Raw genomic sequence first — 26,699 nt, forward strand, 5'->3', positions numbered from 1 at the left:
GGGGGGGGGGGGGGGGGGCATCGTTTGACTTTCTGAATTTCTCGTTCCGTGAGTCTCATTACCGCGAGAGAAATGTAGCTCTTACATTGTATCAAGCGAGTAGATGCTCGTGTGTAGGTAATATTCATGCAACAGATATCATTTCGACTGCATACATGTGAATCTGAATTTGGGTATATGTTTACATGTGCTAGTGCGTAAAGTATACACAAACGTTCCGGGTTAGTTACGAAATTCTCTCTTCCTACACCTATAAGTAGAGTTCTATATTTATGCTCATTATGTTCGTGACTAGTACGCGGTATCGGTGTCACGATGATATTACGTTTATGATTCCGTACTCGACTCTGATAGCGGATAATTTGAGACTTGCATCGAATCTGGTTTAATTACATTTTGTCAATAATAAATTGCTACAAACTGTGCAGATCTTTTAACATTGAAATTCGTTGCGAAATCACAAATTCATATGCTAGAAATATTGATCAATGAATTGCACTAAGTACAAATTGGTCTGACTGAATTCCTCAAATTTCTATCGGGCTACCTGTAAAACTCGAACTGCTACTTCTACATAGTGATTATATATCAACAATATAGCTACAGATAGTAATGAAGTGAGTCAATGAATCTGTGATGAGGTTTGAAACGCCATGTCGAGGCGTGTGTATTCACGACCCTATCCATCGAACGGAAGAATTTCAATTAATTTTTTTTTTCGCATTTGCTCTGTGTCGCTCGTGTTTGCTCGTTTCATATTTCTTCCTTTCTCTTTCTTTTATACTTCATGAATTTTATACCTCTTGTATGTACATTGGCTCGCTTTTGTTCTGTATAAATTATATATAACTGGAAAGGATGTATAGAATGGATGAATGGATATGTGTATCATGTTCACCGATTTTCTCGGTATTTTTTTGTCCTCTTCTACCATCGAATTGTATGAGTAATGCGGCAATGATTGCAGTGACAATTACACCACTCGCATTTTTTTACGAATAAAATTAATTATGCATGACTCATGGATAAGAAGAAATTATTATTCAGCTAGTTCAATGCTTAATTCTTTTCATTCATAATCGGGTATATTATTAGTTTAATCAAAATCCATCGTCTTTAGAATTCCCAAAATTTACATTTCACTGTTCGCAAACTCGACTCTCGAAAACCACTCGAACTTCTTCTTCGGCAAACTCCGTCGCTAATATTCGGGTTTCATATTCATTTATCCGACTGTACACTTTCATCGACGAACTCTGAGACTCTCTCGAGGCTTATATAACTCGCTCGTTCGCTATCATATAATAGCGTGTACAGAAATTCCTGTAAAACAACGAATGCCATTCATTTTCTGCTAAGACAATGAAGCTCTGTAAGTAGGAACTCACTTGAAAAAGAGTTAAAAATTTTTAATCTAAAAACATATAAAAGTGAAATCTCTGGTTAATTCTTTTTTTAAGAACAAAATGTATATTATACCTATTTGAATGCTATAATAGTAATGAAATGAATAAATGGAATGAAATGAATGAGAAAAATCTTTGTGTTAGGTAGAAAAGTACTGATGTGTTAGATATTAATGCTGAAATAAAAGTATCCAATTCAAATTGCACAGTTAACGTACATTCAAATTTGAGTGTTGAAAGCCTCGCACTCGTTGAAATTGAAGGATATAAAATTTGAATTTTTCTAAGACTAGTATGAAATGAAATATTTGCAACACTTTTCAAATGTCCTGAACTATATCAAGGGCAATTCGGAGTGGTCGAGTCAAATGGAAAATACCTTTTTTCAAAGCGAGGGAACCGAAATTATTTCATGGGTGTTGTAAAAGGTATGCGACATAGCCAGATTTATTTGACATAAGAAACGAACAAGTTCGTATTACCCTTTTTTTGCAAAGAGATATTCTATACAGATGTATATAAATCAGGAGATACACAAAGCAATCTAAGTTGCTCATCTCGACTGCAAATTTCTTTGGTCAAATCGGATGGCGTGCTTTTTCGCCCGCACCCGAGAGATAGCTCACTCGCTCTCACTCTGAGCTCGCGATTCAATTCTCTCGGCTGGTTTTCATTAATTGAGAACTTTTCAACGTCGTTCTGTGGCGAACTCGGGCAGCAGTCGTACCAGCTTCTCCGGCGTATCACGTGCAGCTAGCAATAATTGATATTGAAATAGTTCGTTCTTTCCTTGTAATTATTTAGCCGAAGCTATTGGCAAAAGTTGTTTAATTTGGAGAATTTCGCGATAAAAAATCGGCACAGCGTCGCTCTGATTATATGTATATATCCGCTGAAGTGTAATAGCTGCAAATTCAAAGTTAAACGTCGAGCTCAGGGTAAACAAGGAATAAAACTCTGTATACGCAGCGCGAGCTTTAACAGTAGCGGCTCTAAGATCGTTAAAAGTCATTGGACTACAAACCGCTCAGGCGCGCGCGGGGGAGCGAAGCTTTTACCACAATGCGAGAAATTATTGCATCGCGTCGCGAAGAGAAGGAGAGGGCTGCACGCATTAAAAGCACCCGGAGAGCGAGCAACTTGCTTTACATATATATATAAAACACGAGCTATAACGTGATATACAAGCTTCCACGACATTGAACTTCGCTCCCCCTTTTCAGTGCGAGCATTCGACTCGAAATAAAACACGCTGTACGCGGAAAAAGCCCAGGAGTATATATATATAGGTGAGCCATACGCGGGCGGGCGGGCGCTATGAAAAGCTCTGCCAAGCGAATTCACCTACATACATATAGCGGCGAAGCGGAGCGCGAGAAGCATTAATGCAGCACGCCGCGCGCACAAGAAAGAGACGGCGAGGAAGCGAAGGAGAAGCACGTGAAGTTTTGCGCCTGTCGCCGATTCGTTTGGGAGGCCCAAAGATTCGCGCGCACGACTGCTTACATAGCACGCGAGCTGTATATACCTATAGGGAGTCGGTCTATTGTCCGAGCAACGATTTTCATCAGCGACGCGATTGTTCGAGCCCGCTACTGCTGCTGCAACCGAACACTGACTTTAGCCCCTACGTCAGCTGGATAGTACTAAATGTTTTCTTTTATTCGAGTGCGCAGCTTATATAAATACGCGCGGGCTCTGCTATTATCGATCGTTGCGCCCTTTATATATATACGCTTAGGTTTGCAGGCCTCGCGTTTGTTGCGCAGCCGGCATAGCAAAAAATATATGTCCCAATGGGGGCCGAAAGAACTGGAACAAAAGAGAGAAAGAGAGCAAGAGTGAGAAAAGACTAGCTTGCCCCACGTGCGCGATTTAAACCTCCGCCTCCGGTCTTTATAATGAGGATACGATTGATGCGCGCGTGTATATTATAGCACTACGAGAAAGTAGAGTGGAAAAGTTAGGTCCAAACAGTTGGCGCGCGCAGCTCAGCCACTAGATGATAAACTCGGCTGTACCCATTACGAAGCTACATGTACATACGGTAATAGAGAGATATAAATCGAAAAATTCCTCGAGGAAAATTCTTATGTGAGCGCTTAGGAGGAGGGCGCAAAAATGTGCCCTGTCAACATTGGTCATTTATCACGTACACGTAGCGGCAAGTGCACGAGGAGAGAAGCCGTATATAAGCGCGGATATAGATATATAATGTATTTGACTGCTTGCACTGCACACGCGAGCCGAAGATAGATCAGAGAAGAAAAAAAAAGAGAACGAGCAGGAGGAGGAGGAGGAGGAGAGTCAATAAGTCGTTAGCTCGTGACGCGTTGAAAAGACCTCGATAGAGCAGAAAATTAGACGTCACCACGTATATTGTACGTATGCTTCGATCGAGCGACAAATATCTTATCATCGATAGGCTGCACCTGTGGGTCACGCCGATACACATCATCTATGATTTTACGACATTTTGAGACTGAGAGAGTTAAGCGATTTAAAAAAAAAAAGGATAAGCTAGGCCCTATCGCGAACATTTTAAAATGACTGATCGAGTCGATTCGCGCTTAGGTGAGAATTGAAAAATTTCCCTCTCGTGTAACGATCCACACGTGCGCAGCTAGATTCACAGCTAGAGTTTTCTTCGCGATAAACATAACAAGACTAAGATAAATCGAGCTGCAAAGCAAACGGGCCAAAGCAAATTGCCATTATGTCCACGGAGAGCCAGCTGAGAGCTGGAGACGGAAGTGCAAGCCTAGTCTACGGGCCGGCTACCTTGGAATATACATATAGTAAATAGGGTATACTAGCTAGGCGACGATATATAGAACGAGCTCAAAGCTTAATCGCATTTATAACGACTGTGTGCATGTGTGTACGTGCGTGTGTAAGCTTGTATATGGAATAACGTATAGCGGCACTACAGTGGAGCGGACAGTAGGAGGAAGGCATTGTATACAGGTATGGGTGCAGCGGGAGCTCGCTATACACCAGTTTATATACGCTACACTCGAGTGATTTATATTATGGGATAGGAGTAGGCGCGCAATGACAAATGGACGTGCGAAAACGCCGATCCTCCTCGACGACACAGTCCCGAGCCGCATACGTACGTACAGAGAGTTGCGCCAACACGCGCGCAGCCACAGCGAGAGCTCGAGGATGTGCACGGCAACATCTATGCTGCAATATCCTACACTCGTGTGCGCGTATACGTGTGTACGCGACGCGAGTATTAGACCGGGCAATTACTGCGCTAAACCTGCCTATATATACCTACAACGGTGTTATGCCCTCGCCAGAGAGATGAGACGTTGTAATAGATATATATCGTATCTCGCGCGCGGATACATGTATCGGCGCTGGCGAATATGCCGACGTAATGCCGAGTCGATGCCATCCGCGCGCTGTAGGCCAGCAGAGAATGCAGCATCGATGTTAACGACGAATCGAGGATGGCGCGCGATGAATTTCGCTCTCCCTCCCCGATCGAACGATCCCGTGCATGCGTGCGTATAGCCGTTGACCCCTTCGTATACGCATTCTATATCTATGTATCGGTGCTTAATGGCATTTTTCAAACTATCGACAGTACTCGATGTTTCGCGGTTTGACGGCGATGAAAGGAAAAAAAAATGTTGCGTGCATCAATCTTTCAAGTTGGCGCGAACATTGCACTAAAGTCATCTACCGAGTGTTCTCGATTTGTATCGATATCGTATACGAGTACGCATCGATATACATCGTCCTAGTACATATATACTCTAATATACTTTAATATCAATTGATCGATAATGAGCGAACTTATTTCGAGTTTCAATTACGATGAACTTTGGCCTAACGCAAAACCAAGTTGACGCAGCCATGGAAATTGGCAACGTTCGCGCTTCGCGTGAGCTAATATTTTTTCGATAAATGCATAAATATTATAATGCATTCGTGTGTCGATTCCCAGAGACCCTGGTGCACAGTTACGCATTACTTCTTATTTTATTACGTAAAATAAAAAACCGAAGGACATCGACAAAGCTCGAGCTCGATTCATATACATTCGCGCATTTAAATCTCGCAGCCCGCCCACGCGCGCACGTGCACGCGTATACTTTTTTCCGCGCGCTTAATACCTTTTTAAATTTCTCCGATTGCCGAGAGCGAAATTTATACTATTGAATTCGAGCTTGCGCGAGATCCTCTCGCTCGGTATACATACCGCTCCGTCGATCGATCATCGAATAAATTATGCGCGATTCGCGCCGATGCGGGCTCTACCAGAAAAAAAGAAAAACAGAAAAACTTATCTCGGAAAAAACGCACGACTTCGATATTAATTTTTAATTTATGAAATAAAAATAATAAAAGTACGAGAATGATAACTGTCGAGGACTTAATAAAATCTTCGACTCTCAGGTGCACGTGTGCGACGTTTCCCCACACATATGTATAATTGTATATACGTATTTCTTGTTTTATGGAGGAAAAAAGGAAAAATCTATAGATAAAGGTGCAGGCTCGCGTGCATGTACATCGGTGAAAACGCACAGCCACGAGTAATAGTGGGAAATTACTCGCTTTCAATTCTCGTAAAAGTAAGGTCGTTTCCTTTCTGTACACGAGCGCCTTTACAGGTCCCGATATATATCTTCTTTTTTCATGTACGATGCATCGCCGCGAGCTCTCCCAGCTGATAAACGAATACCATGTTCCCTCTACATCCTAGTCGTGTAATGTACAGTATAATAAAAATATCTTTAGGGACAAAATCATCTCTTCAGGGATTTCTCATCAAAGAGCTGGCAAGAAATCGTTATTGTGAATCGTGTTAAGATGGAAATAATACACTCTTGTCAACGCAAAGAAAGAGAGAGAAAGAGAGTTCGAGGTCGTTTTAATAACCAATATTGTATACGAGGCGAGGTACAGCGATTAACGTAGAATGAAAAGATAAAACTTTTGTTGAAAATGTCTGTGTAATCTTGTAAAATATTTGGGTCACGATATTTAACGCACGTTGGTTAGGGACAAATAAATAAATTGAAATTTTAACGAGCGTCGTTACAAGAAATTGTCCTAAAAAGACTTTTTATTCGAAATAAATTGAAAATGGCCGCATTTATGACGGAGCCATTACATTTGCAAGTAAATGAAACATGGTTCAACTTCACGAGCTTGAGCTTTGAACACGGTAATAACGAAATAATAAACAGAACAACGATGGCGTGTACAGGCTCGTTGCGAGGCATCGCATTTTCTAAAACAATTTACTGACGCGTCACAAAAAATAAAATAAAAAAGGCCTCATACCGCAACCATGTCTGCGTGCGTACACTGTATCTCATCGCAGGTGAATCATTGTCACGTTCGCTCGTCCGAGGTGAACAAAAAAAAAGAGATAAGAGATCGCACTTGTTTGCTTACATGAGCGGGCTGAAGCTTGCGAGTAAACATGCTGCGTTGTGCGCGATTTTTTGCCTCCCACTGTATGTAAGCTCGCTCGTGTGCAATTGAGTACGAGGGTCGCAGGTGTGTATATTGTAAGCTACGCACCGAATTTGTCCCCAGATCAAAATACTTTTAAAATACCTTTTTTTGCCTGGTATTAAAAAGTCGTTGAGGATCGTAGAAAAAAAATAACAAAAAAAAACTAACGTCTGTTTACTTCGTTCACGATGCACAAGTGTAAGCTTAAAAACTCACGACTTTTTTTTTCAACTGGTTGTTCTAAGGAATATAGCACAAAGTTTTTACCTTATACCTTGCAGTCTATATACTCGTACATAAATGTAGGTATATAGGCATTGAAAAAAAAGAGAAAAAAGAAAAGCGAGAGAGAGAGAGAGAAAGAGAAAGAAACTTGGCACGTGCACGCGGGGGGATAGCTGCGTGCGCGTACTGCTTGGCAAAACTGTCTTTTTGATTCTGTTACGTCGCTGACTACTGCTGCTGCTGCTTTGTCTTGTACAAGTGAAGACAGCGAGGAAGAACTTCATCCCTCTAGCCTGCAACATTGCAAGAGGTTAATATTTAAAATTTTTCTGGTTTACGAGCGTGAGAGGTACTACTCGAGGTTTTTTATTCTTCTGGCGCCTTGTGCTACTGCTGCTATCTGCTCGCGCTCTTGTAGATGTATAACATCACTTCTATTCTTGTTTCATACTTTTGAGATGACGCGTCGTATTATATAAGCGTAAGATGTAAGGTAGTCTTGAGGATTTTACTTTTAGACAGTGATAAAAGTATTTAATTTTTAAATGTTTTTATGATTATTGTGTGCATTTGTTTTTCTTTCCTTATTATTTTTTTCGCTTATGAAACAAATTTTTTTGTCTGAAAGTTGGTGATGCCAAAAGCTACTCCAATAATGCCCCGAGCGATTGCCTTTCAATCGAAGTACAATAATGATTGATGGTTCGAAATTCGTTTTAATTATAATATCATTGTAAATCCATAGGTGCAAATTTTTAACAATTAGCTAAACTCATAAGATTTAACATTCAGCTAAAATCTTACAGTGCCAAGAAAAAAGAAAATTAGGTCAACGGCAGGCACAAATCTCTTTTCTTTTTTTCTCTACTTTTCTCCTCAGCAGTATTCTTTGACCGACGTTTGTTGTATACGCTGCAGAGAAAATTTAGAGATAAATGATTCCGTTCATGGCAAAGGTTCGCTATGAAACATTACCTTTTTTATGAGCAGAGAGAGCTGCCTGACTAATTATTTTGATAACATTAAAGAAAAAAAAGAAAACTACCATCCAGAGGTCGTATTCAATTTTATTGCAATTTTAATAATAAATTCATGAAGTGACAATTATCACCTATTCAGAGCGTTGAATAATTGAATTAAAATGAATAATTGAAAAAATTTTGTTCGTCGCACTGCTGTGGAATCCGTGTATTCTCTGCGGTACATAAGCTGCGAAATATAAGAGGATGAAAAACTTTTATCAATGAACGCGTATAAGACAGAGAGATGAAGAGAGTTAGGAAAAAAGTTTTTGGCTTGGCATTGAGTGATTTGACTAAATATCATATACATTATCAAGATTCTAAAGCAGCACGATGAATAACTGATACTCACCCGTTTTCAATTAAATTGAAAAGATTCGAAATAAGAAAATGTGACTGAAAAGAAGATTATTAAAGTTTAAAGACTAAGAAGGGTAATCGCCGGCGTGAGACGAGAAATAATCGGCTTGAAACTTTGGCGTAAATCTCCTTCTCCTCTCTTTATCTCACCTTATCTCCCCTCTCTTTGCCTGACAACCCTGATATGGAAAGAAATTCTTACGAGCATGTGGCACTATTTCAATCGATTACGCCATAACTTTTGGAGGTCAAAGTTTACAATTTTCAATTTTAATCGTGACTAATGTGAAATACAATAGTCTCAATATTATTTAGAATCGTAATTCTCGGGAACTAAAAGACCCTATTCAAAATTTTAATTATGGAATTAATCTTTAAATTGACTTAAAAAAATTAAACTAGCCAAGAGTTAGATTTAAAATTAAATCGAGTTCATATGTCACATATTCAAACATGTTAATTAAGGTATTTAAATATTAATTGGAATTTATGAAACTGCAGCTATGATAGAGTAAACTAATATAGTGGATGCATTAATGTGGTAATATAACATCAGGCGTTATATCTTCCCGTTGATATTTTAATTAATTTTTTTTTATTAAAAAATTTTTTTTTTCATTTTTTCGTATTTTCGTTTCTTTAATTAAGGACTAATAGGGTGCTTAAATATTTTCAAATTACCATTTACAGTATTAGGTTCAAAAAATGAAAATAATTTTTTTAGGTGACAGTCATAATAGCCTTTTTCAATCACTCATTCGGAAGCACTGCAACCATTTACATGCACAAAAACAGTAAAATATAGAGTTACAGTACTATAGAGCTCAATATAATTAAAAATGAATAAAATATTCTATTAAATTTTATGTGTAAGTAATTAAGATTGATCTTATGTCAATTGTCCATCGAACCAAATGAAACCACATACTGTCCATTAATAATCAAAATATTAATTCCAAATAAGCTATTGAAAAAGGCTGATATATAAAAAAAATTGTTTTCACTTTTTGAGAATAATACAATAAATAGTTATGTAAAAATGTTTAATTCCCCTACTCGCCTTAAAGACTTCATTTATATTTTTTTTAAATTAGCTTGAATGATTGTTTCACCATAAAATCGAAAATTTATTTTGTATTCAAATTTAAAATATAGATATCTATCTATAGTTATAAACATACTTATATACAATAATTTTTTATCGTAACTTTTAACTGTTCAATAATTTAACCGAGAGCAGAAAATACGTTTTGTTCCATAAAAGTCACTCATCTAGGTGAAAAAAAGCAATCGAATAGCTCGCACACTTGCTCCTGTAACTGTTGCCGCATCTCGAGATTTCACTTTCTGTCCCTTTTTGTAGCACCTTTGGAAGTAAATTTTTTTCTATTAACAGTTTATATGTACGCAATATGACTTAATAAATAGCCACTTGATGAGAAAAGCTTTTTTTCTCCCTTTCCGATGTTGCCTCTCGAATGGTATCTTTTAAAAAAAAACTTGCATCGAAGGCGCAGAGAGTAAAGAGACAGAAGAGAGAAAGTTGCCGTCCTCTTATAACTTACTCAAGAGATACACGATTATTGCTCTTGAAAATGCTCCAAGTAACCCTTTACAATTTATCTTTTTTTTTTCACCATCGAAACTTTGTATATCCTTTCACAGTGCTTGGGTGCCATTGGAAAACTATATCATCTCTAAAAATGGTCACGTGTAACGCTTCATCTTTACCAAGCAAGCAACAGCAGCACCGGCAGCTGTTTCACTTTTAAGAGCTTTCGTCCGCAAGCTCCCTCTTTCTAGCAACAAACGAGCTCAACTTGAATAGCTCGTTAATGACACTACATTTTCTCGAAGCTGCTGCTCGATGCTGTACCAGAGCAGTCTCTTTTGTACACGTAATACTCGGAATCGGAGCTGTGCGCGGGCAATTTACGATACACCAAAAATCGCCACGTGAGCAACAATTATATACGCACTGTACGGTTCTATACGTTACACGATATATTAATTATACTACACGTGCGCAGCAGCAATTGCAGAAAATAGTCCGCGTATAGATTGCCCGCGCAGAGTTGCGCAGAGTTGCTGTATGCACAATTCTCATTTGATCTCGCGGTCTGCGCGACGAAGATAAGAGAACGGAGGAAAACATCTCGCACCGAGTAGTCCATTAAAAAAATATATACATTTATGTACGAGTCAAAGAGAATGGGGGGAGGGAATTTGCTACCACCTCCACTACTTGCGGCACAGACAGATTTAAAAGGAGTGAAAGTACGACGATAAAAAAGCTCGTGAACGAGCGCGGCCGCACGATTTTCATTCTCACGTGTGCGCAGGCAGGCGGTAGTCTAAACAGAGACAGAGAAAAAGGGACAAAGTATATAGATCTACTACGACCGTAAGAGAAACAGACAGACGTATACATATGGGCCAAATCGCGTCAAATGCTATGCCCCAAAACTCGACTTTGACTTTTATGTTTCTCTCTGTAGAAACAAGTTTTCATAATGCTCAAATCCTTCAAGAGTATTTTTAAGAAAATTGGGACTATTTCCAGTAAAAGTCCCTCTGCGCAGCAAGAAAACTCGGAATTCTTGATTGCTGTGTAACCAAAATCTGCCGGCCTATTTAATAGTTTTTTGCCTTGGTTCATAAAATTATGTGTTTCATAAACAAGGCGAAGCATCTGTGTGATTCAGTGGTTATTTTTTTTGTAAGTGCTTGTTTGTAAGTAATTTAAAAAAAAACTCCAAATTTGTTTCCTCTGAAAAGGGGTAATAGACCATCCAAAAATTTTTTATAGCTTTTGGGGATAAAAATGGCATTAAAAACAATACATTCATCATGAAAAAAGAAAAAACAATTTATTCAAAATATTACTTTAGGCTGGGGATTCACAAAAAATTGTATTTGCACGTAAAATGTGAATACTGGAAAGTCTCAGGTTACACGATTATCAGCCTTGGCTTCACCACGGTGCTTTGTCAGTTAACTTCAAAAATATAAAATATACTAATTGACCCTTCGATTTCATAGAGAGTCGGCCATATATGAATGAAGAGTTTTAAAGCCGACGCGCACTCGTATACGAAGCGCGAGATTTTTCTCTTTGCTCTCTTTCTTTCTTCTTTATTTTTTTTTATACTACGCGCAAGAGCCCTTTTATTACGCGCCCTAGCTTTACGGTGGCATCGTTGTCTTCGTCGCGTGCTACCTCTTTATTTATTTTAAACAAGAGCTGACGCAATTTATCTGGGTGCATATTTTTTTGTGTTACACGCCTTGACACTCAACGACAAACGTTTCCTTTTCTCTATAATTAAACAGGCTTATCGCACGCAAAGATAGGAATATTTTAAAATTTCTCGATCGATTGGGGCTTTTAACAAGACGTGCCGCAACTGCGCAACCTTCGGGAGAATCTTTAATAATCACGACGAAGTATTGGAGAAACTTATAACAGCATAATCACGCGTCGCGTTATAGAGTTTCCAAGTTGCGCCAGCGAGGAGCATAAAGGTACACAAGAAGTATCTTGTCCTTATAAGCAAGACTATTTTACAATGCTTGATTTCGTAATGAATATTATACACTCGAGGTGCGCTTCTGCTGTATTTATGACTTTCCTCATAACATGGCCACGTGACATAACATTACAATAGCGTTGAGCCCTATAAGTGCCACTCATGGCTGTTTTCCCCTCAGTCAGCCCCCTTGCTCTCGAGTATAGTAAGTTGCACTGCATAGGTATGGTTGAATTTGAACAATAAACTTCAAATAGCTTATGAAATCCTCAACTTCGCGGAGGGATCTTTTATGATACATACGAAAATTCGAATAATCGTATATGATCGTCGACATTAATTCCGATAAAATTATATGTTTTAAAGGTTTCAATCTCTTCATTTTATCGCGTTCGAATTTCGATTTTATCGGTTCAAAAAGATGGAGAGCTGGGAATCTTCTCGCTCGGGGCCCTATATTATATCTTGTATCAATATTATATATATATATCCTGAGATGTAAATGCAGTTATAGTAGTAACAGGAGTAACTCCTTTGCCTCGCGCAGTCTTCGTCCGTATGTGTGCGTGCACGAACCAAATCCAGGCTGTTATCCTAGCGATATATATAAGCTGCCGCTGGCGCAGTGCGTTGTACACAGCTGGAGCGCCTGCCAGATTTCGATATCCCCGTTGGCTCTCGCAAACCTGTAATATCTACGTATGCAGCTGCGTATCTCGCGCACTTGCTTTCCAAGAGCTGCTATAGCTATTCCACGATATGAGAGTATACATCTATAACTTGGTGTGCATATATAAATCCTGATTTAAAAGACGTCGTTATGTATTGCAGAGGCCCGAGCGAGAATAACGGGGGCGGCGGACATCATCGTGAAGACCGGCAGTTCGCTGACCCTCACCTGCGTCATGTCACAGGGACCACACAATCTCGGCACCGTCAACTGGTATCGCGGCGACAGTCCGGTCACGACCTCGATACTGCCCGACAACGACATCGAGACCGAGCCGCGCATCATGGTTGAAACCGAGTGGAGCGACGCACTCACGTCGAGGTATGATACATATGATACATTCATGGCGTAATCAAGGGCCTGAAAATTTGTTTTTAACTTATTTCACCTTACATCGTTTTCTTTTAGATTAAAAATAAATCGAATAAGATCGTCAGATAGCGGGAACTACAGTTGCGTACCGACGGCTGCGAAGAGGGCCAGTGTCAACGTTCACGTTATCAATGGTAAGCATTCGCCCTTTATATCGCTTTAATTATCATCGGCTGGATTGATTTATAAATTTTCTTTATTTTTTCATAGACTATTCAATTATATTGATATGATCAAGGGGGTTTCGTTCTTACCATATTATATTACAAGCTCTACACAGTAGTCTGAGAATGGAAATTCTACCTAACAATTTTTTGAAATTCAAACGGTTTATAGTTCTCTGGAATACTTGCGAAACCTTAAGTTTTCATCATTTCCAGACTTCTGAGTAGGTTTTAAGAAAAGAATAGTTGGTGAAAATTGCTAAATGAAATGTTTATTGAAAAGCTCACTTTTCCGTGGACTCTGTTTGAACTTTACTTACATTGAAGGCTTATATATAGAAGGTTTAGAATCAAAAAAAAATTTTATTTAATTTTTAAAAAAGATTTTCCTTCATCTTTCCACCTCACCCGAGGTTGCGACCGTAATCAGTAATATTTCGAAGGAGAGTATACCACCTGAAGGTTCTAGCTTAATTGGTTTGCTCTGAATAATACGATGGGTAAAGACATTTTTTTTTAAATACACATATATATTTAGAAATGGAATGAAAACTTATTCGATTTTTTGCCCCCTGTAAACCTTTTAATAAAAATCAGCTTTTGATGTAATGAAATTTTGAATCTAAATGGTTATATTTTTTCGAGTCTTCTTGTTCTATTTTGTTTTATTTTCCTAAAAAGAAAAGAAATCTAAAAATTTCATACTTTTCCTCAAAAAAATTTCAATGACCAAAAAAATTTTCTTCTTTTTTTCGAAAAAAGCGTGAAAAGTTTTACTCTACGGGGGTGCTCATACGAGATTCAATATTTTGCTTTTTATCCGTTCTTCTTCTTTTTACGCAGATATTGCAAACTATGCATACTCCATGACAATAATAAGTCGAGTTTTTCTTTTTTTCCATCGACATTTTTGATCTTCATTTATTTCGATACGAGACTTCAATATTTGACAATGTTTCGTTATCGTCGAGCTTTTTTACAAAATAACAAAATTCCTTGATAAATCCGGTACTTGAAATACCTTATGAAAAATTTTAGTAAGCGTTATAAAAGTGACAAATTTACTTTTTACCCTTCATGCTCTCGGTATAAAATAAAATGGATTTTAAATCAATATTGTAAGCATAGGCATTGAAAAAATTTTTATCGTACTTGCTTAGCGACTTAAAACTATTATTAAGCATTCCTAAAACACAAATATTCACGTTTATATCATTCTCTTGTTACATAAAAAGAGGGTTTGCTATTGTAACTTTTTTTTTACACGCTTAAAATAACTTTATTAAATTTAAAATTCTACAAACAATAGTATCTTATTTTTCAATAGATCATTTATACGACATTATTGTAAAAAAAAATTTCATGCGCCCTGCAAATCTAATGTGATTTTTTAATTAAATTGAAATTTTCTGCAAACCTTATCAATGTAATTATTCATGTGTGTCTGTGTACACTCACGTCAATACGTGATTAACCTGATGCACGTACGAGCGTAAAAATAAATACGAGTCTATTCATCTAGTGGTATAAAGTCGTGCGTGTGTGTGTGTGTGTGTGCTACTTTCAGCTTGCGCAACCTCTACTCCTCGAGTCTGCTCTTCGCGCGTAGCACACACACAGACACACACAAACACACACGCACTCCTTCTGGTCTGCGATGCTGCGCAGCAGCTCTCATTGAAATGCCGTTAGACAAATGAATTTCCGAATGCGCGCGTAGCTACCTACGTATATATATACACGGTAAATGTATTTACATTTTCACGAAACTTACCCCGAGAGAAGAGCTTGATGCATATCAATTTTGGAGGTGAATTTTCACTTTACGCTCGAAATCAACGCGCGTTTATTGTCTACTCAAGAATTTGACTTATTGGTTGCGTTAATTTGAAAACTTTGACAAATTTTTTTTTCATAGAATTTTGATCTATCGTAAAATAATATTATATGGCAGCTCCCAAGCATTGCGCAGCATGGCTTACTCACGCGCGTATATTGTAAGCCAGAGTGTATAAAGTTCAAAAAGTAATAATGCAGTGGAAAATGCACGGCCCCCGATGTGTCTATACGAAATCCGCACAAAAAACTATATAGACACGCGGAAAGTTTCTCTGCACCGAGCAGTAATTAAATTTTTCGCTAATTACACCGAAAAAAATAAGAAAAAAAAGAAGAAAAATCGATGAAGCTCGATGATTCGATACGCGATTGAGAGGTAGGCTTTATTTCATATTGTAATAATGGCATATATACTATAATACCTATCGCGCAATTTCACCGACCTGCTACAGGATCGATTACTCTAGTTCTCTGTTTTTAATATTGATTTCGGCTGTTCTCGCGCTTTATATAGACGAGGACGATAATGCACGTGACGCGTCAAATCGGAACAGTATATAATGTTTATTATTCATCGCTGCGCAGCGCAAACGTTTTGAAATTCAAATGGCCCGAAATGGAAGATAACGCATATTTGTTAATCAATTTCGGATTTGAATGTAAAAGCTCCTGGAGTAGATCACACGCGTAGACCGAATATGCAATATATATTTATTTTCTCGGTCTACGTGTAAGATAATAGAAAAAAAGCTTACAATGTTTATATCAAAATTTAAATTACATATACTGAACAAATAATACGAACAGATTTTTTGCGGTAATAGTATGTTTAACGCTTTTTACTTGTGTCGCATTTTTTCGCACGTGACACATGTACATTACGTATAACATACTTCAAATTTACATTTTTATGAATTGAAAAGTTGGCTGGCTTTCGCTCGTATGATACTAAAAAGTAAAAAGTATACAAACGAGTATATGTTAATTAGGCGAAAAGCGAGCGAGGCAGCGTTTATTATCCGCACATAAAACTCGCTTGTCATAATCATTGCAGTCAAAAATTGAAAGAACTAAACTGTCAGAAGTGACGTTCGAGCGGTAGCTCTACCCCGACGTACGTATAAAAAGCTGTCGAAGAGAAAATATTATGGATTATATTAAATAACAATGATTAAGTGAGTGCTCGAGTTTTAGCCGAGGTACGCGCGCGAGCACAGGGCTTCCGAACAATTCATCAACATTATCGCGAGCCATCATCATAAAATATTAATAAATTCATACTTATACAATCAAAATACATAAATCTCACTCATGCGCATGGAGAGAAAGAAAGAGAGAAAACGGCCCATTTGGTGGACTCTCTTTTAGTTCGGACAAACAAAAGCTCGGATTTGTGTCATTATATATAATATTATGCAAAACTGAGGCAGAAAGAAAAGTCGATAAATTCCAGCATTGTATGACATGGCTAAAATCCCTCTCTCTCCACGCGCTTATATTTAATTTTACTCGTGCTCGCGCGCAGTGACATTGAAATAGCCAAACATGCGTGAGCTGGGCTCATATGTGTGTGCCGCGATTTAAATACAAAAGCTTGCTTGCAACTGCGGGCACATTAAATTGATCAATATCCAAAGTGATTTTATTTATTGGAATGAAAAATTTTTTTGCGCGCAAAAAAGAGTTGTCGAACTAACGCGAGCATGCACCTGAAAATCTTATTCAAGTTTTTAATGAAAAAGAAAAAAAAACGTAAAAACCTTTATGAGACGTTTAGTCGTATCACAGCTTTGTACGCACGAATGAGGTCAAGCACGTATATATTCGTGTAAATAAATAGCTCTGTGCTTGATTTGCGCATCATATATTTGCACGTATAAATATATGTGGAAAAGTTGCTCTCCCGATTTGTGATTATATACACAGATTCTCGTTCTCTGTGTCGTATATGCAGCTCCGACTCACGTCCACTTTGTTTGACTCGATGCACATATATAACGTCCGATATTTACGCTCGCGAGCCACATTTGCCTCTAGTGTACGCGCGTGTATAAGCAAACGATGACTCGAAGCCGCGCGTGCGAAGCTTCAATTTATCCTTCGAGGCGTGCCGCGGCTATTATGATCCCCTCCCCCCGTTTCATCATTATGATTTTAACGCTCGTCTGTAATTTTATACATATACATCACACACGCAGGCCATATAGCGCGTATGTAGGTCATAAACGTAATTACGATTACGCGAGATTTCGCATCGCGCGTGACAAACATCGTCCCACTGTATTTTCATCATCAATCATCTTTCAATTATTACGTTTGCGTTTAATCTTTCGGATGAAAAATCGAGTCTCTCTCTCTCTCGCTGCGGAGCTTATCGTTGCGCGGAGCGGGGCGCATTCTCGTATGCATATATATTCACGGTGACAAGCGCGCGTTTCGCCCGCGAATGATAATCCTAGGATTTTTTTTCTCTCTCTCTCTTTCTCCGCGCGCAGTTATAATCCACTGAGCAAAACGAGGATTGTTCGTCCATAACGTGAAATATATATTCGCGTGCACTAATTTTTAACGAGCTCTCGTCGCATTCGTGAGAAACTGAATTCAAGACTCGAAGCTCGTTTGTGTGTGTGCAGGTACATTAATATACACAAAAACTCGTGAGTACGTATATTAGAGCCAAAATTCCAGCTTAGAAACTTATAAACTCTTGCCCCTTTTTTCTTTCACATAATACTCCGGCCTTAGTTTAAAATTAGCCTCGGGGCAATTTTGGACGTTTAGTTTTATCGTATAACGGCTTGAACGCGACGCTATGCAGTATACACACGTTGGGTAGTGCGTCGGGATCGCACGTCGCGCGAGTCTCGAGTCCTTGCAAGGAGCAAACTTTTAATATTAATTATGCGCGAGCAGATCTTATATATATACACAGAGTATAGGCTCGCTCTGGTGCGCGCAAGCTCTATTTGCATACTATTAACATTTTATGCGTCCTTGAGTTTTCTCGCCACAACGCGCGGTACAGGCCAGCAGCAGCAGCAGGCCGACCCGAGCTTGCGAGCTTGCGAGTATGGGCTGGCTAGCATCAAAAATTATATTCCATGGACGCTCGCGCGAGGGCTGAGAGATAGAGGGTGAAAGAAAAAAAAACATAAAATAAGCTCGCATAAGTCGGGAAACTTATACCGGCGCGCGCGGCTACCACTACTTTTTCTCATATTGGTGCGAGCTTGCGGTGTATACGGTATATATAAGCGCGATAGCTTAACGATCCACGCGGAGCCACATTGAGCACGCTCTGCTTCTGCCGCTGAAACAATTTTTGCATTAAAAACGCGTATTATCATTTTTTAATTAATCGCCAAGCAATTTTATCCTTATATACGCGATACGGAGATTGAAAAATCTTTTATAAACGCGTTTACGTGTATGCACACCAACAACGAGTGGTATAGTCGTGGCAGAGAACAGCGAGAGAGAGAGAGAGATAGCTCACGCGTGCCGTCTTCTTTTATTTTGTTCTCGCTGCGCAAGCTCTACTCGCGCCTTTAAAACTCGGTAATAGTCGCAAACAATGCGAAAATGTCGGGGCCAGTACGCGCGGGGCTGCGACGAGTAACGAGCTTTTTTCCTCGCACCATGAGGGAGAGAGCGCGAAAGAAAGAGAGAGGACGAAGGCACAGCGGGGGGTACGAAAGAAAGAAAGGGGAAAAAGTCAACTACCCGCACGTGCACGAAACACCGCGTGTTTGTCTGTTCACATGTATAGGCGGAGCGCAGGGAAATCGTGTCAATGGGCCGACTGTGTGTACGTGTGCGCTATATACATTTCATGCTCGCGCGCGAGCTCGCCTATTGTAGCTAAAGATGACGAGCTTTGCCGAGCTCGTGTATATATGTGTAGACACACGAGCCCATATGGAAAACATAACATAACATAATATGAAGAGTCCATCATCAACGTCATTATCCCCGAGCTTAATGAGCTTTCGGTGTTTCCGAGCCTTTTCGCGTGTGTACGTGTACACGATGCTGGCGCAGCTTGTTTGTTCGAGTTTTCGCGTTTTATGCAACGAGCCTCGGGTTGTTGCCGTGTATACGCGCGACGGCCCCCGGAGCTGGCGCGATTCGAGCTCCAGCCTCCAAGCAGCCAATAAAGCCGCGAGTCGAGCAGGAATTACAGCATCGATACAACAATACGTAACGCGCGGTAATTACGTTTTGATTTTGATGGCGTGCGCTAGAGTGAAAATCGAGCCCAAAAATGTGAAATGATATAGAGCGTACGTGTATGTAGCTTGCGATATACAGTTAGATTCAATTATGTATGGGGCATTTTTCCGGATTTCCCGAAAGCCAAAGCTCAGCGAATATAAACTGTTGACCCGTTGAAAGCTGTTGTGCCAGCTAGAGCCACTTTACGAGCCCTCTTCGAATGTATTTCGGTTAGTAGGTGCTCGTGTGATAGGAGTAATTTAAAATTTCGACATGGTACAGCTGTCGAGCAAGGCATTAGGGCGGCGCACGCAATAATATTCGAGCGCGAGCATAAATTTTACCGTCTAGTGAGGCTAGTCGCTAGCGTGGACGTCGAGTCGCCGAGCTTTAGAACTACCACTGTACGATGCACACGGTCAAAGACGCAAATACCTATATTCAACTTTTGATTTTTCACGCATTTTTCTACCTTACTATTTTGAAATTGTGAAATGGCTCATGGGCATGGGTGTAGGTACGCCTCGAGGTCGGACAGGTATAACATTAGCATCGCTCTCGTACTTTTGTCTATAGTCTCTCTCTCTCTCTCTCTCTCCAGCAATAAAGCTCGGGCTCGCAAGAAGCAGTTGAGAAAGACGAATTGCAGGAGCGATATCGCGGCGCAGCTATACGGTCAGCAGGACGATATACGTGTGTAGTACGTGTGCATATGTACGCGTGCGTCTAGCTCAGCGTGTGTTATATATATTTACGTATATACATATACGTATTGTAGGTTGATGCTCTTTACCGGTGCTTGCACAGCTTAAGCCTCGAGAGCATCGAGCGAGGCCTCGGCTGCGACGCGCCGAAAGAGACTCCGAGCTATAGATATGTCGCGTACTAAGCTGTATATAGACTGCGGAGTCTGCAACTCGAAGCAGCGCCAGCAGTAGACTCGGCAATTAGTCCCGCCTTTTCCGCTCTATGCAGCACGGCTAGTCAGCAACAGCAGCGACACGGCAACTAGCGACTATAGATATACATCGGCTGCGAACCAATGACTTTAGCCTCGTCGCGAAGCATCAGTCACTATAGCACCCGCGCCGCGGTAGTATACAGCTTGATTACTCCGTCGTATATATAGATAGATGAGTCGTCGGGCTATAACGTAGGGGAGGCGACTGGCCGCAGAGCCGGCAGCCCCCGACGATGATGCGGCTGCTGCGGTGGCTTTATCTCTCCCTCGCGCGTTCCACGCTTACCGCGTCTGACTCGTACCTCGAACGGCTACCTGTCCTGCCAGCTGCTTTGCTGACCGATCCTGAAAAGGAATAAGCGCCACTGAGCGAGTTCTAAGCTACTTCATGGCTACGCAACCAACATAAACCCATGGCTAGAGCTGCTTCATTTATGCATATCGCGCGGCCGCTTATCGCTTCATCGACGCAACATAATGTGCGAGCTGCAGCGCATCGTGTTTAGATAATACGAACGAGCTCGAGCGAGTACCTTGGAAAATTATTCAAAGCTCTCGAAGCAAACTTGAATGAGTAGGTAAGGATACATTTTTGAAATTTGCCCGTATTCGGTTGCCTTCGGAGAGAAAAGAAAGAGAGAAGAAAAGGATAAAAAGTAGACGACGAGAAAGGAAAAACAAGGCAAATAGCCAAGACTCGATGATGACGATGACGCAGATATGGCGGATTCGATACACCACCTCAGCTGGCAAATGGCCCACCGCGTACAAAGCGAATACGAGCATTTCGAGAAGACGCTTAGTTACGGAAAGTTCCTTTATGCGTATAACACTCCAACATGGCTGTGTGCACATCCTACCTGCCATACCCCTTCGTGCATGAGCGCCTAAGCCTGCCCATAGATTCTCTGGCAGTGGGCCGAATTCACGATAACCTTGTATTATTTCTTCTGCTCGGACGTATACGCGCGTGAAACTCGAGAGCACAGGTGTATCATCATTAGACGGCAATTTGCGATCGCTCGCAAAGCCTGAATGTATACATACCGCTCAAAGTGCATTCATGGACGTATAGCGGCCGTCACGGGCTTGCATGCGCGCTATTATCCATGGACGAGCCTTTCACTGCGGCCAACTGCTTCAGATTATTATTACATAGCTTCGATACATATTTGTAATGCTAATACAGCTGCAAATCATCTTCGTGTTGCGCCATCCCTTGCTCCAAAGCCGAGACCAAAATCAACTCGTGTATACAGATTTTCACGGGTTATATTTTCGGACTTGCTTTAAGCTCCCCATACCATGCTATCTCATATTTTTTTTCATGAATCGTACATATCAGTATGAACATTTTTCTAATACCAAATGTAGAAAGGAGTGAGACAAGAAGGCCATTGAATATCTGACAATCTAATATACCTCGTATAATATATACCACGACGTATACGAGAATATAGTTTTGTTTCAAAAGTAGACTTTGCCGCGCAGCAAAACTGGAGTAGTATATACCCGGCGAAAAAAAAGTATACGCGTTTCTGCTAGCCGGGGAAAAGTTGAGAAATTGCTCGTTAAAGTTAATAGGGCTAAAAAGCGCGCGCGAGGCCCGGCTCCGTACTCGCTGTGCGCCCGCGCGCATGGGCACCCGGCCCAACGACCTCCGCGCGCGCATAAGGATATACCTCAAGCGTGGACGAGCGCAGAGATAATCACACTTGAAAAAACTTTCAGCGAATAATTTATAAGTATTATGTGCGCCTCGCTCATGTGTACTCGCGTTTCTGCCTTATTTTGCTTTTCTCTCTTGCACTTTTTTGTTGCTGTTATTGTTATAACGTTTTCAACTCGGAGCGCAGCCGCGTAACAATTTTACCTCGATGTACACGCGATCCGCAAAACAGAGACGGAGAAAAAAGAAAAGAGAAGTAATTGTTTGAGAAAACTGAGTCGCAGACCGAACGCGTGCATTATTATGTTTAAAAATCTCAAAAGCGAGCTCCGTTTGTAACGTACATCGCGATGTGCTCACGAAAGAAAAACAGAAACAGAGCGAGCGCATAGAGAAATACAGAAGTAAAATGGGAAGGAAAAAAAATATTCGTAGATACCGGTAATCTTGAAGCTCGCAGCACCTGTGCGCTTTTGTTATCTCCGAAACGTACGCAGTCTTTCGAGATTACAGCTGGCGCACATAAATCCGCGAACGTATACTAGGATATATCTATAGAAAAAGAGCCGAGCAGCAGTGGCAGCAGTTGCGCGCAAGGGACCATAAGACAATTTCTCACACAGGGCATTACAAGGGGTCTAACCGGGCGTACGATACGTCCAAAGTGAGCGAAAGAGGGAGAAATCCTTTGGTAGCTCGCGCGCGTGTTAATGCCATTACCGCGTCGTTAAATCTCTCGACTCGAGTCATTGTGATGCAGGCGGCGCATTTTATACACGCACGCGGGAGCCCACGAGTCTATCTCGCTGTGGCATTGTCCTGTGTATAAAAAGATAAAAAAAAAGAAAAACAACGGCATACGGTGCACAAGCAAAAAAAATAAAAGGGAAAATTGAATAGAGATAGGAAAAATAAAGCAAAAGAACGATGTCCGCGTGTATACGATATAAAATAGACAGAGTATTTTTCTGTTTTGTAATTGAGTTTTTTTCGCTTCGCAGGCGAGCATCCAGCGGCGATGCAGCACGGCAACACGGCGGCGGGCTGGCCGACTTCGCGGACGATCCTGCTGAGCCTAGCCTTCTTCCTCGGTCAGCTGAGATAATGTGCGGTCGATCTGCCGGTCCCTGGACTGCGTTAAAACGGACAAAATTGACATTGCATACGCACCCACACAGACAGATATAGCGCAAGTACGGGCGATGAAAGAGGAGCAGCGTTTCAACGCCGAAGAAGAAGAATAGAAGAGGAGCTGCGACGAGGCGTACAGGCACTCGTCGTATAATTTGATACGGCTCATGCGCGGGACTATATGACTCTGCAGCGATTCTCAATCATGCATGCACACACGTGCTTCGCGCGTCGCTGATACACATCGGTCTATACAGGTTGGTACGTATACGGGGCGCGACGAAACGCGTGTGCATATTATCTAAAAGTGCGTGGGTGCGAGGATACAAGTGCCGCAGACGCGAATGCAAGCACGTTCCCTCTCGAGCTCGTGAGTCGCGCGCGCGATCAAGTTATGCGAGCGAAAGATAACGCGAGCGAGCGAGCGAGCGCCGCGAGGCTGTATAATAGTCCTACGTATATATAACATAAATGTATACAATAAAAAAAGATGAAGAGTACGAAGGGAGGGGAAAAACGACCATACTATACGTTTATACGCAGTGAATTTTTGCACGCTATATTATACACCCACACACACATACATACACATACACACACATACGCGCATGCAGAAGCAGGTGCATATAAGAGAGGCAGATAAGGCGTTTGTATACCGAGAAAGATTTTACCAAACATAATAGGCACCGAAGAATGGGGAAGCTCATTAAAGACGCAGACATCGCACGCATGCATTCACGTCGCACTCAAAAATATATATATAAAGCGAGTCGAGGGTGAGCTGGAGAGGCATGGAAAAAAGGCCAGCCGCGCATAGAAAGGCGTAAACGGATTAGAGCTTTTCGTATACACTGCAGCGAGCGCGTGAGGGCGAAAGATAAATAAATTTTGTGTACAGAAGCTTGCAAGCCCTTTGAGCAAATTGCATCTATGCACCGTTGCTGAAGCTCTGCAAGCAAATATCCAATTCATATCTTCATTCGATTTTCTTTTCCTTTCTCTCTCTCTCTCTCTCACTGCGTACGCAGTATATATACTGTAATTATAGTGGCACAACTTCCAAATCGAGAGTAAGAAGGATGAAAAGCACGAAAAATCGTTCATCCATTTATAGCGCATGGCTCGACTCTTGACGATTCAACAGCAGAAGCAGTAAGCCACGGGACGAAGACGAGTTTATCTATACCTGTATATGCAGAAAAAAAATAAAGAGAAAGAAAGGTACATAGGAAGAGAGAATGAGTGGCTTTAAATCGAAAAAAAACGGCTGCAGTTGCAAAGAATCGAACAAAACGTGACTTTTGATGGACACTTTTTGCCTCTCATTCTGTCTCTCTTCTCTCTTCGGAAAGCTTTTTTCAACTTCTCTTTCGCTCACACGTAAGCAAGGCAAAAGCCATACATGCACTACTTTCAGTTACCTTCCTCCAACGTACGAAGCTTCTCTCTCTCTCTCTTGAGATTTTTTTTCTTCCTTCCTTCCTTCTTTCTTCTGGTCAGTGTGCCCCCTTTTTCACGATTTTACGCTCGAACGGCGAGAAAAGAAAATAATCGCAAAGAAACTGGAGTGCGAGTGACGGTGTGCATGTGTGTCGTCTACGCTTGTGTCGGTGTACACGTGTACCTATGCGTCTGTACGCAATTGCGACAAAGATTACGTAATTAGACGCGTGCAAAGCGTTCATTATACATGATCATACATACGCCAGAGGTGCTCTCGATGTTGATATTACATATATACACACACATAGCAACACAAACACGCAACAATTTACAACACGTATAGCTGTATGTTGATTGTTCGATAGGGAAAATTTGTGTAAATAAAAGCATGTGCGTCTGTATGGGATTGCATTACTTGCATATAATATATCTCCAATGTACCGAGCGCGCCGCTGATAAATAAACGAAACTCAAAAACATCGTCATCGATATATTTGCGCTCGCACTAGCTCGTTTCAAATGTGCAACGCATCATTAACGACGAGAGAGTACGGCAGTTACTAAAACGAATTTCTATACATACAACTCGATGATCGAATGATCGAATCGGTGGCAAAACCTTACCAGTACAAGGGGTATATTTACTACGATGATTAATTATAGAGATATGATGTGTAAGGGAGCGAGTGTACTGAATACAAAGAGCGATTGTTTGTTCGATTTTAATGATGTTGGATGCCGAGATGCGTGTAATATTTGCTCGACTGCCGGTACGTGTATAAATGCGCTAAACAAATTATATAAATGATATAAATAGGTAAAAAAAATTACTTTTACGAGACGACGACGAGAGGCGGGTAAAGAAATAGAAAACAAAATTATAACGGCATCGTGGACTCGAGCGAAAAGCCACAGTTATTATACAAATTATGCATAGAGATGACACACGTTATAAATAATAGAGATTATATTATAGATCATAAGTAGGATGTGAATCGGAATGTAATGAGATCTGAGATGCGAATCTGCTCGTGATTAATGTAATCGTGAAAATGGTGCTCTATATGTGACATGTAATATTTTCGTTATTTTTTCATTTGCGTTTGAACGACAAAAAAATATGATTGTATAGTGTCTTAAGAAACAATCCAAAGGAATTGTGTACCCTTCTCGTCCCCAAAGTCCCACAAGAAAGAAAAAAAGTTTCATTCCCACCCCCTTCCACCTACTCCTGCAAAAAACGATTCTCGATCTATAAGAAAATGAAAAACGAAATTAAAAGAAAACAAAAATGGCGTGTTTTCTAAAAACATGACTTTCCTCGATGCTATCTTGTACATAATGATATTTTACTCTTGTAAATAAAAGAAATACCGATCCTTATGACACAAAAGCTTACATTTATTTATGTATATTACAACCCTTTCCCGTCTATGTTCATTTTCCGACGATCTACTAAGGACTCGAATTTTAGCGAATTTTTATTTTCAAAGCTCCACTATAGCGCGAATCATAAAAAAATTTAGCGTGTTGCATAAGCGGCTTAATGGAAAACTTCTGAAAAACGCAGATATATAATCAGATGTAGTGTAGTAGTATATAGTGACCTCGCGCGGAAAGAACAAGAATGAAGCTGCTGTGTGAACATTTTTTCAACAAGTTAAACCCCAAAAGTTTTTAATTAAAATTTTGCCCATTGACTTTTGGGGAAACCTCTTTTTTTGCGTTTGATTCTTTCAATTAACAACTTTTTTTATACCTGCACTGTCGGCGTGAAATAAAAGCCGATTATAAGCTGGATGTAAGCTGGTAAATATTGATGTAATAGTTTAATTAAAGATAATCATAAAAATTCATGAACATTTTTATTAAGGAAAAAGTATGAAATAAAATAGAAAGATCAATAAATATACTCGGAAAGTAAGAATCAGTTTACGCGTTCCCTGAAATATCGACACTGCACAGTGGATGCAATATAGCTCATCCGGCGCGACTAAAGAAGAGTTTCCCTTTACCCGAAGCTTTCATTGGATCGGTGCATCGTATTTTATTCATATTTCACTTATGAATGTCACGCAAAGATTTTAAACATTTTTTACTGCATGAAGCGGGAACTTGACAACTTAACTGGCGTGTACATATTATTCG

At 40.4% G+C, this 26,699-nt stretch overlaps 1 protein-coding gene across 1 annotated transcript in view; it reads left to right on the forward strand.

Annotated features, from left to right (window-relative positions):
* The window catches only part of LOC106649904 (zwei Ig domain protein zig-8-like), a 248,372-nt gene extending 222,459 nt beyond the window's left edge, over positions 1–25,913 (forward strand). The window contains exons 4-6 of the mRNA XM_023461249.1: positions 12,859–13,078; positions 13,166–13,263; positions 22,979–25,913. Coding sequence (XP_023317017.1) covers positions 12,859–13,078; positions 13,166–13,263; positions 22,979–23,082 — 422 coding nt within the window. The 3' untranslated portion in view covers positions 23,083–25,913. The remainder of the gene's footprint in view (positions 1–12,858; positions 13,079–13,165; positions 13,264–22,978) is intronic.
* Positions 25,914–26,699: the final 786 nt, after the last annotated feature.

The sequence above is a fragment of the Trichogramma pretiosum genome, unplaced genomic scaffold (genome assembly GCF_000599845.2).
Source record: "Trichogramma pretiosum strain Unisexual culture from Peru unplaced genomic scaffold, Tpre_2.0 scaffold15, whole genome shotgun sequence".
Lineage (NCBI taxonomy): Eukaryota > Metazoa > Arthropoda > Insecta > Hymenoptera > Trichogrammatidae > Trichogramma > Trichogramma pretiosum.